General features: G+C 54.1%; 1 protein-coding gene across 4 annotated transcripts; it reads left to right on the top strand.

The window, feature by feature from the left end:
• The first annotated feature begins 132 nt into the window (after positions 1 to 132).
• MMAB (metabolism of cobalamin associated B) lies at positions 133 to 11,331 on the top strand. 4 transcript variants are annotated; one of them, XM_058656482.1, is made up of 9 exons: positions 133 to 428; positions 1,667 to 1,728; positions 3,958 to 4,051; positions 5,745 to 5,802; positions 7,783 to 7,855; positions 8,101 to 8,198; positions 8,533 to 8,597; positions 9,664 to 9,723; positions 10,601 to 10,894. In XM_058656482.1, the coding sequence occupies exons 1-9, from the start codon at positions 313 to 315 to the stop codon at positions 10,818 to 10,820; spliced, it is 846 nt and encodes a 281-aa protein (XP_058512465.1). In that variant the 5' UTR covers positions 133 to 312; the 3' UTR covers positions 10,821 to 10,894. The 4 variants fall into 4 exon arrangements, with proteins under 4 accessions (XP_058512465.1, XP_058512464.1, XP_004591980.2 ...); XM_058656481.1 differs by having other exon boundaries at positions 138 to 428; positions 1,664 to 1,728; positions 10,601 to 10,887; XM_004591923.3 differs by lacking the exon at positions 10,601 to 10,894 and adding an exon at positions 10,936 to 11,331 and having other exon boundaries at positions 146 to 428.
• The last annotated feature ends 165 nt before the right edge of the window (positions 11,332 to 11,496 follow it).

The raw sequence follows: 11,496 nt of genomic DNA, 5'->3' as shown, positions 1-11,496 counted from the left end.
TCAGGAGGAGGCGGCCACGGCCCTCCCACTCAACCAATCAGAGCGCGCAAGCCGGGAATCCCTTTCCCAATTGGCTTGAGCATTGCCCAATAAAGACTGCTGCTGCGCCGTCACGGTTTTTCCCGCCCCCCGCTCCTGCTGTAAACCAATGGGAAGCACGTCATTAGGGATGCCCCGCCCTGGTGCGAGCGCCGTAAACCAATGGAAAATGAAGCTGGACGGTGGCGCGGCTGACCAGGAGGTGGGGTCACGCCCGGGGCCTGGACGGGAGCCTGAAGGGATCAGCCCCCGCCCGGTCTAGCTGCCCAGAGCATGGCTGTGTGGATCCAAGCAGGCCGCCTGGGCCTACGCGGGTGCCTTGGCACCGGCCGACTAGTGTGTCCCCGTTTCCGGAGCCGCGGCTCTCCGGGCGTGGAGGACGGGGACAGGTGAGTGGCTGGCTGGGAGGGTAACTCCATACCTGCCGCGAATCGTGGCGTCATCCCCGTCTGTGCTGACGTCACATGAGCTTGACAGTAGGATTTGTTTACTCCAGTCTGACCCAAGGCCAGCCAGCTGTCATTGATCAGAGCAGCTGTATTGCGAGTGAGCCAAGACACAGCCCACACGTTCGCCATCATCTGCGTCGAAGCAGCAACACAGAAGGGTACCGTGAATTTAGGATGGATTAAAGGTCTAGCGGTTAGGACGCGGCTGGGCACGACTAACCTAGCCTGTCCCAGTGTCTGGGATGGAGGCGCATCAGCCCTTGTCGCTAACGCGGAACCTGGGAAGCAACATGTGGATGGCTCTAGGCACTTGGGCCTCCGCCGCTGTGGCCCGACTGTGGTGGGCATTAGAGGGAAATGAGCCAGCGAATGGGAGCCGACTCTCTGTCTCTCTGCCTTTCAAACAAAATTAAAGTAATTTTTCATTGTTAAGAAAAAATATATTGAGAGATGTCATAGAGCCAGTCATTTAACCTTTAACCTTATAATACCACATTTACATTTAGGGTCATGTATTTACGTTGTTATGTTAATGTTTGAAAATGCCTGTTTTGAATGCTGTTTTGGCAGAGAGTGTGTGTGTGTTTGTGTACTTGAAGCCTCAGAGAGCGGAAGTGGCTCTGGTCCATTTGCCTGCCCGAGGCCCTAACTTGTTGGAATGGAGGGTAAGAGCTTAGCCAAAGTAGAGGCAGGAGCTGGGAGAGAGTAGAATGGGAGTTTGGGCGCCAGAGTAGCACCGGAGTCTTGGGCTTGAATCCTAGGCTGACCTCTTCCTTCCTGGCTGAGCCTGGTGGCTGGTGGGTCCCAAGCGCTTACCTGTGGCTTCCTGCACGGAGCAGGGAAGTCAGCAGGGGCAGCGAGCAGTGCCTGCTGGTAGGGTTCTGGAAGGATTCCAGGAGTCCTCCGTGGAGAGACTCCAGGGCAAGACCCGTCAGTGGTATTCGTTGATTCTCTCTACTGAGCGCTGTGGACACAGACATGGACTTGTGACAGGAAGGGATGGAGGGGAGAAGTGCCCAGAGGTGCCATCCCAGTAGCAGTGATGGCAGCCAGGCCAGCCAAGTGCTGCCTCGGAGATGACCAGCAGCTTTTGGAGGGCCACTGGGGGAGATGTTTCTCTGTATAAACTGTCGCCACTCATTCCTACTCACCTCCTCTCCATGTCTGTTTCTTAGTAGGCCACACCCTTCCTCGAAGACAGCCAAGATCCCCAAGATTTACACCAAAACAGGAGACAAAGGTAGGGTGGGGACAGTGGAAGAAAGTACAGACATGTAACAGACGCCATTTACCATTCTTCCAAAAAAGCATGTGACAGGTTGTCGCATACATCACAAAAAGTGGGGCATGAGTGGCCCTGTGCAGTGGCCTAGCGGCTAAAGTTCTCACCTTGTACGTGCCAGGATCCCATGTGGCCACTGGTTCTAATCTCAGTGGCCCCGCTTCCCACCCAGCTTCCTGATTGTCGAGGTCGGCCCTAAGCCTTGGGACCCTGCACCCCCGTGGGAGAGCCTCTGGAAGAGGCTCCTGGCTCATGGCTTTGGATTGGTGCAGCTCTGGCCATTGCAGCTGCTTGGGGAGTGAATCAACAGATGGAAGATCTTCCTCTCTGTCTCTCTTCCTCTCAGTATATCTGATTTTCCAATAAAAATATATAAAAAAACATTTTATATTTAAAAAAATTGGGGCATGAGATGAAACACATGAGAGATAACGTAAGTGATCAAACATACCATAGGGCCTGGCATTCAGCCTGGTGGTGAGGGTGCCTGCATCCCGGGGCACAGCTCCTGGGTTTCAGTCCTGTCTCGGCTCCCACCTGCAGCTTCGCACTGTTACAGACTCTGGAAGGCAGCAGTGATAGCTAGATCATTGGTTTCCTACTGCTCACGTCGGAGATCTCAATTGAGCTCCTGGCTCTTGGCTTTATGGTTGTAAGCAGTTGGAGAGTGAGCCAGTGGATGGGGCCTCTCTCTGCCTATTAAATGAAAAAAAAAATTAAGTAGATTACAAAAACATCTAAGCTGTCTGAATCCATTTATATATTTGTTCAGTTAGGTACAAAATAACCTGGAAGGTTACTGGACAAATCCCTGGGAGAGAGATTGAGTTTTGGGAGGGGATAAAGAATAGAAAAGTTTTATTGTATATTTTGTATACTTCTTTTCCATTCTTTTTTTTACATTTAATTTTTTTAAGATTTATTTATTTTTATTGGAAAGGCAAATATACAGAGAGGAGGAGAGACAGAGAGGAAGATCTTCTGTCCGATGGTTCACTCCCCAAGTGACTGCAACGGCTGGAGCTGAGCCAATCCAAAGCCAGGAGCCTGGAGCTTCTTCCAGGTCTCCCACGCGGGTGCAGGGACCCAAGGCTTTGGGCCATCCTCAACTGCTTTCCCAGGCCACAAGCAGGGAGCTGGATGGGAAGCAGGGCTGCCGGGATTAGAACCGACGCCCATATGGGATCCCAGGTGTGCAAAGCGAGGACTTTAACCACTATGCATTGTGCTGGGCCCCCATTCTGTTTTTTTTTTTTTCATTTTTTTATTGATTATATTGCATTATGTGACACAGTTTTATAGGCACTGGGATTCCCCCCACCCCTCCCCAACCGCCCCCCTCCATGGTGGATTCCTCCACCTTGTTGCATTACCACAGTTCAAATTCAGTTGAGATTCTTTCATTGCAAGCATCTACCAAGCATAAAGTCCAGCATCTTATTGTCCAGATAAGTTCAACGGTTTCTTGGGGAGACTATCTCTGGTCTGAAGGTAGAGCCAGCAGAGTATCATCCCGATCAATTAAAAGCCCCGACATTACATCAGTAACAGTTTATAACGTTATGGAATTAGTTGACATGGTATTGAGTAACCAATATGTTAAAAGAGAAAAAAAAAAAAAAAGAAAGCAAGTTCTGAGCCACATCCTGTGACTTCTACATTGAAATTTTAATTATTAGTTTATATACAACCAGTTCTATACACCTTAAAATGGCTATAGATTACTATTCAGCTGTCTCATGTCTATTTTAATTTTTGTATTTAGCAGTTTGTAGCGTTGAAGCATGATTTTGCTGAACCTGGCTGTTTTTCGGGTAGTCTAACTCTATAACTCTAACAAGACATATGTCAGCAGTTTAGGTGAACAGTTTTAGGAGGAGTGTGCAGAGAAATCTCCACTATCCCAGTTAGGAGTAACCAATCTTTGTATCCCACCCAGTGAGTTATAAGTGCAGGAAAAAAGTGAGGTTGGCTGTTACTTACTGGGGAACACGAAGTATAAAGGGGCTCTAGGGGTTCTTGGGTGCAGATTACAGGATTGTGTTCAGTTAGTAAAAACCCACCCTCTTGTACATGGAAGGGCTGAGTGTTTTGGTGTCTACTATACTTCCAATTTTTTTTAATATATAGCATATTAAGGAAAGAAAATCTTAATTGGGGAGGCTAACCATTTCCCTCCCCTCATAGGGTTTTCTAGCACCTTCACAGGAGAAAGGAGACCCAAAGATGACCAAGTGTTTGAAGCCCTGGGCACAACAGACGAGCTGAGTTCAGCCATCGGGTAAGGGAGCTGGCTTCAACCCCAAGGTTGAGTTTGAGTGGAGCATGAGTGAATGTGACTTGTGTGACACTGTCCTGAGTGCTGGCCAGTCCAGGAGGTGGTCAGCCCTGCTGGAGCTTGCCGCTCCGGCTCCTGCACCTACCTCTGGCCCTGCCCCTGCCAGTCCTGCTTCCCTCACTTTTCAGGGGAACATGTATGTGCTGCTGAGCTTCCATCATCTGGGGTAAAAGAGGTAAGTTACCAGGGTTTCTAGTAGGACCTCTTTTATGAATGTTGTTTCTTGTTTTATTTACTTTTTAAAGGGTTGTTTATTTATTTAGTTGAAAGGCATAGTGACAGAGTGGAAGAGACAGAAGGAGAAAATGAATGTTCCATCCACTGGTTCATTCCCCAGTTGCCCACCTAGCCAGGGCTGCACTAAAATGATGCCAGGAGCCAGGAACTCCATCCAGGTCTCCCATTTGAGTGGCAGGGGCCCAAGTCCTTGAGCCACCTTCTGCTGCTTTCCCAGGCTCATTAGCAGGATGCTGGATGGGAAACAGAGCAACCAGGACTCATTGGCACTCCCATGCAGCACGCTGGTGTCACAAGTGTTGCCTTAACCCACTACACCACAGTGCCTACCCCTGGATGCTTTTTCTTTTTTAGTAAGTCGCAGTTCAGAAGGGTTGGCTTGAGGAATTAGGCTAAATCAGATCAGGCTCTGCTAATAATCCCCAATCTCGTGGTTTATAGTGCTATAGATCCATTTCCTGTTCTTACTTCAAGTACATCATGGGTTTGCTCTGGTTTTATGCCACATGGCCTGCACACAGGACCTACGCTGGTAGGACGGCCTCTCCCAGGGTTCAAGTCCTGAATGCTCTGCTTCCAATCAAGCTCCCTGATGATGCTCTTGGAAAAAGCAGCAGCAGATGACCTAAGTAATTGGGCCTCTGCCACCCACGTGAGAGACCCTGATGGAGCTCCTGGCTTCAGCCTCGCCCAGCCCCAGGTATCACAGCCCTCCAGCGAGTGAGCAACAGTTGGAAGATATCACCTCCTCTGTTTCTCCCTTGCCCCTCAGGCTCCTGCTAGTCTTTCCCACCCATTTTCAGTTTCTCTGCCTCTGCCTGTCCTGCTATGAACAGTTGCTTCTTGAAGCTCTGTTGTGGGAATCCCTCCAGTGTACAGCTCTCTGTTCCCTGCCAGTACCCTGGCCGGTACAGAAGGGCCGTGCAGAGCCCAGGGATCTGCCCTGCATCAGGGGCAGTCGGCTTTCCCCACCATACCCTGCCTTGCCAGGGAATGCCTGCTTAGCCAGCCTCCCCCAGGAAGCCCTCCCTGCCCCACTAGCCAGGCCAGGTCAGGCTGCCTTGCTCTTTCCTCCCAAGCCCGGGCGTCAGCAGTCTTCAGTTGCATGGTGTGATTCCCTAGCTCGGGCCTGCCCCTCTTGCAGAATGGAGCCTGCATCACCAACTGTTCACAGCCGCGTCAACCAACACGACTAGTGCAGGCTGTTGAAGAGGAGTTGCTGGCTGTGGGGGGAAAAATATCAGTGCAAGAGAAGGCACTGTGAGCAACAGGCACCACTGTCACCGGGAGCCTTGCGATGTCGCTATTGTCAGCCAGAAAAGCAAGGCTGTGGCTATTGGTGGGCTCCGCCTGAGACTCCTGTGCGTTACCACAGCATCTTCTGTCCTTTCCCGCCTAGGCTTGCCTTGGAGTTCATCACGGAAAAGGGCCACCCGTTCACTGAGGAGCTTCAGAAAGTGAGTCAAATGCTGTCTCATCCCGAGCTGGGATTCCTCACCCCCACTGAGGCCTGGCGACCATAACTGGGCTTCCATCTGACCACTGTTCCCGCTTGGTGCTGCCTGAGTCTAGTCCCTGTCCCTCTTCAAACCTCATTTTTTTTTTAATCTGTCAAATGAGGATGTGCAGAGACAGCCTGCTGTCACAGGCAGCCGTGAGGCTAGGGGCGCCAGGTGCAGTAGTTCTCAACCCGGAAGAAGAAGACACTTGGCAGGCATTGCTGGTTTTCACAGGAGGTCATCATTGGAGGGAGAAAGGTCCTGGTGTCTAGGGAGTAGAGACCAAAGACCCAGCTAAATGACCTGCAGTGCACAGGCCAATACCCTTCACCCAAGAGCAGTACAATCCAGAATGGCGATGGAACCAAAATTGAAAACCGCATGTAAGGTGCCTCAGCTCACACAGCAGCTTCTATGAGACGCCCTGCCATGGAGGCCATTGGCCGGGCACTTGTGCTCGATGGTGTCACTGCTCTATTTCTTCGGAAGGAGGAGAGCTCTGCCCTCACTGAGAGGGGTTCCACTCCTAGAGCACCTCAGGACTTGAGGAGGGAAAAGCCAAGCCAAACTCCCAGCTGAACTGGGCACCTGCTACCCCTTACAATACACAGGCCAAGTGGGGAGGCAGACAGGTGACACAGGCAGGTGGGCGTGCCTTGTGAGACAGAGGTGAGAAGGTGTGGAAAGGCCAGGGAAGGAGCCTAACCCAGCTGGAGCCAGAAAAGTCAGCAGGGCCTGGGCGAGGTGGCATGGAAGCTGTACCTTTGCCCTCTGCACACCTGCAGGAAGAACCAGCAGAAGGAAACTCTTCAATTCCAAGAACAAATTTACAAGGCCGACCAACGTGCCCAGGCCCCACAGTCGGGGCCGAGGAGAAAGCACCACTACTGCCCCTTCCACTGAGATAATCGCGCCCCAGCAGTAAAATAACTCACCCAAGTCTGCTGGTCAGTGTCCAGAGGAAGGTTCTGGTCCGGCGCTGGGTGGGCAGCCTCTGCCACCTCTACTGCACCTGTTTTCACCTGCCCCCCACCAGGCCCCAGGCCCATGCCCAGATCAGGGTGACATGTATGGATCTGATTGCACAGGCTCCCACTGACAACGTGCCATGCAGGAGCCTGGTGCCTGGCCAGCAGACCTCACTGGGCTACCTGTGGGCCACGCAGACCCACTCTTCTCTTAGAGGCTGGGCCTCCCCCTGCCAGGCATCCTGACCCCAGTACCTGCCCATGCCCATGCCTAAGTTCCTTGTCCTCATGCTGTCTTGTTGAACCTCTTGGCCCAGCTGCTGCAGGTGAGAGCAGCAACATTGGCATTACAGAGAGAAGAAAGAGAAGTTCACAGGGCCCTGGCACTCAGAGCCAAGTCAAGGCCAAGCACACTGCACTTGACCACCTCCAGGGCACCTGCCGCTCCTTCCCTGTGTAACCCAACTACCGCCCCGGGAGCCTCCTGCAGATTCACCAGGTGCCCAGGGAAGATGCTGTGCCTTGCCAAAGGCTCCCACAGAGCCTGCCTTTAGGCATCAGCTGTGTAAAGACCCTGCAGTCCCTGCTGAACCTACTCTTGTGTGCTTTGCTGGCATACCCAGTGCCACCCCTGCACATGAAATATCTTCCTTCTTATTTATTTGAAAAGCAGAAAGAGAGACAGATGGACAGAACTCCCATCTTTTGGGTCATTCCACAGCGGCCTGGAACAGCTAGGGCAGGGCCAAGCTGAAACCAGGAGCCAGGAACACAGCCCGATCCCCCGGTCCTCCGTGTCAGTAGCAGTGGACTTGAACAGCAGGAAGCTATTAGAAGAAAGCTCTCATTAGCAGGAGACTGACTCTGGCTAGGGGCCAACATAAGCACCACCAAGCTCAGCACTCACTTGGTGGGACTGCTCTGGCTCTGCTCAGCCCAACCCAGTTCACACCTCCCATTGCTTCCTCAGATCCAGTGCCGCTTGCAGGATGTCGGCTCTGCTCTGGCTACACCACGCTCTTCAGCCAGGGAGGCTCACTTAAGTAATTTCCCAGGCCTGCTGGGGGTGGGGGTTCAGAGGGTCCAGGTGGGGGAGGCGGGGAGTGGGGAGCCCTGTGTCCTGGGTGTTGTTCCCTTGGGAGGGACGATGCCTTCTGATCCGGTGGAAGCAGTTTCCTGAGCACAGCGGGTTGGTGGGGTATAGAGGGTGCAGGGGCAGTTAACTGATGGCCTGGCTGGCAGGTGGAGGCCTCCTGGCAGTGTGTCTTTCTGCTCCTTGACTCCTCAGAACAGACGGCCTTCGAGGAGGGGCCCATCCTGGAGCTGGAACGCTGGATCGACCAGTACTCCCGCCAGCTGCCCCCGCTCACGGCATTTATTCTGCCTGTACGTGTTAGGTGGCTTCCAGGGAGCTGGGGCGAGGGGGTGGGTGGCGTATTAACAAACACGTGAACTTTGGTGGCATCCCTCATTGTGGCTTTTTAACTAGATCAGAAGCTGTTACCTAGCTCCCCACCACCACCCTCACCCCCTGACTTCTTTACCACTCCCCCTGCTGCACCACACTTTGGAGGGAGATGCCCAGTGGGTGTGCTGTCAGGGTCTCCTGGAGGCAGATCCTTCTGTGGTGAGGGGCGGGGCCTGCACAGTGTGCACAGCAGGTGCCTCTGCCCCCACCTGCCCAGGCCTGCCCCTGACCACACCTGCTTTCTCCTTGCAGTCGGGCGGCAAGAGCAGTTCCGCACTGCATTTCTGCCGAGCCGTGTGCCGCCGAGCTGAGAGACGGTAAGGGGGCCCGAGGAAGGGAGGGGGCCTGGTCAGAGCGGGCAGGAGGCTTACTGGCACACACTTCCAGGCCCCGTGGCTATGCTGGGGTGACTGTGGCAGTCCCCTTACTCCTTCCAGGAGCCAGGCAATGGCGTTCAGGGAGGGAAACTTCCTGTCCAGGGCCAGTTAAGTTGTCATTTGGCAGTTTTCAGCCCACGTCTATCTGTGCAGAAACTTAGGACTTTGTGTGACCCTCATTCCAGGGGTTTTGTCCTTCATGAGAGGGTCCTGGGCACAGACGACAGCAATCAGTGGGCCCCTCGTGTGGCTGGCATGGATGGCGCCATGGCGGGGAGCAACATGGGTGCATCAGTGAGGGGAGCTGTGTAGACAGGTGTGCTGAGTGCGAGGTGCCCGGGCACACATGCTGCCTGGGCAACCTGCCCACCGTGTGGCTTTGAGAAGTCCTGACCCTGAGTTATAGAGCAGCCAGCAGCCGTGAGGGACATGCATGGCCTTAGCAAGAGCTGCCACATCTGCGGACGACAGCCTGCTGTCCCAGGCCATCTACACCCAGGTGGACATGGCCCACCATGGACACCTGGAAACTCAACAGTCCCGGATGGACTTGGGAGCTTGGCTGGACCAGGGTCTTTCTGTTCCCTGGGAAGTTACTCTTAGTTGTTTCTGGAACGATTTTAGCTGACAGCCTCTTCAGAACCTAAGGGCAGCACACGCCCCGCCTCCCTTACTGCTGGAAGGCCCAGCCTTCATGCAGGAAGGCCGAGCAGCAGACTTGGCCTCTCCCATGGGTGTCGCCAGCTCCAGCCAGCACCTGCCCTAGGCCCCAGCACCCAAGGCCAGCAAGCCTGGGTGTGGGGTGGGCAGCTCACCCACCTGGCCTCTCCTATTGTTCTCCATCTCTCCTAGGTCGTATCCTAGTCAGGGACATGACCTTTTCAGACCCCGCCAGTGAAGGGGTTTCTGTCGCTGCCAGCTGGGTCAGTGCAGGCTGGAGCCAAGCAGCAGGCTGTGAAAGGCTCCAGTTCCCAGAGCATCGCTGATGGCATGTCCCCCTTTGCAGTGTGGTGCCTCTGGTCCAGATGGGAGAGACCGATACAAACGTGGCCAAGTTCTTAAACAGGTACAGAGGTGCAGCCTGGGCTTGGGGGGGTGGGTAGTGGCAATCCTCGGGAAAGCTGGGCGCATGTGTGGAAGAGAAGAGGAAGGCCCCAAGCCCGAGGAGTAGGCACTGGGCCGAGTGTACTCACTTGCTCACTCACCCATTCATGAGTATCTGGCATGAGAGAGGCAGCTGTGAATGACTCAGGATTCGATCTTGTCAGGAGAGGTGGCTTCAAAACCAACAGAGCAAACTCAAGTTCCAAGGCACAGGACAGAGGCAGCTGTTTGGCCTGACAGTCCAGATGCGCATGTCCCCACCCTGGAGTAGCCTGGGTTCAATTCCCAGCTTGGCTGCTGCTGAACAGCCTGGGAGGAGGCAAAGATGACTCGCGTCTCTGGGTTCCAGCTGTCCATGAGGGAGACCTGGATTGAGTTGCTGGTTGCTGTGGGCCTTTGGGGAGTGTAGCAGCATATGGGAATTCTTTCTCTCTCCTCCTGCCTTTACAATAAATGAATAAAAAGTAAACCAGCAACATGGGGCAGTAGCCAAGGGCATGGCATCTCAGTGGTGACTGAGCAGGGAGCCCATGAGGCAGGCCCTCTCCAGATCCCTCTCTCAGGGCCCCAGGACAGCATGAACTGAGAGAAACTGGCCTGGCTGTGCCCAGCTCGGAGTCTGACAGCCGGAGCTCTGCCCCTTCCTCCACTGATGCTGGCCTACGGGCACCCCAGGCCCGTGCTGCTGCTCTGGGGCTCCAGCAACATCTGCCCATGTCTTGGGTTGTCAGGACTGGGTGCTGGGCGGAGCTGCCAGCACCCCTGGGGTAGAGGCCAAGTTTGCTGCTTGGCCTGGTGCAGCACCCAGGGAAGACCCACTCAGAACATCTCATTCGCAGCTCCACCTGGTGCCAATTCCACCTGCGGAGTCCCAAGCCTGGCCCAGTGCCCCTGCTGAGAACCATGGCTCAGGGAGCACCAGGTGATTTGTGTGTATGCTCCTGGCCTGGGTCCTTCAAGCTGGAGGGAGAAGTACCAAATCACTGGGGCAAGGGTGAGAGCTTCCTAGCACCCTGGGCTCCTCCCAAAGCCGGCCCAGTGCCTGCCGTCCCCACGTGATATCTCTAGGGCAGTGTGAGTGACAGTTCCTGCTAGGAAGCTAATGGGGAAGGACCCCATTAAGCATTGATCTCTCTCTTCAAATCATTCCCTTTGCTTCTCTTTACCCCTCCAGACTCAGCGACTACCTCTTCACCTTAGCCCGATATGCAGCCATGAAGGAGGGAAATCAGGAAAAAATATACAAGAAAAGCGACCCTTCAGACCGAGCATGAGGCACTTGGAAGTTACAAAAAGGGAGGACTTCTAGAAGCTTCCATGAGGGATGACAGTGACACAGTGTCCTGGTTCCCAGAGATCCCAGCTGGAGGTGGCTGGCTGCAGACCTCACATGCAGTCATACCCCGGCTCTTCCCTGCGGGGGTCATGGCTGGCCCCATGAAGATTTTGTCCCATTCCCTGGACTGACCGTGACCTTGGAGAGAGCAGCAGGGAGCTCAGTCTCGGCAGCAAGGCTCAGTGATTGCTGTGAAAAGCAAAGAATAAAGATGAGAAAGGCTTGAGGAGGGCATGCACGTGTGTGTGTGTGTGTGTGTGTGTGTGTGTGTGTGTGTGAAAAGGCAGAGGTAGGCTGACTATGCATGTGAGCGAGTGTGCCCTCCCACTGCCAGCTCCAGCAGATCAAGGATTTGGAGCAGTCCCAGAGGTTCTTGGCCATGTGACTGTGACCCTCACA

This window comes from Ochotona princeps, chromosome 29 (genome assembly GCF_030435755.1).
Source record: "Ochotona princeps isolate mOchPri1 chromosome 29, mOchPri1.hap1, whole genome shotgun sequence".
Lineage (NCBI taxonomy): Eukaryota > Metazoa > Chordata > Mammalia > Lagomorpha > Ochotonidae > Ochotona > Ochotona princeps.
Note: the sequence above shows the minus strand (reverse complement) of the source record. Positions and strands in the feature narration are given on the sequence as shown.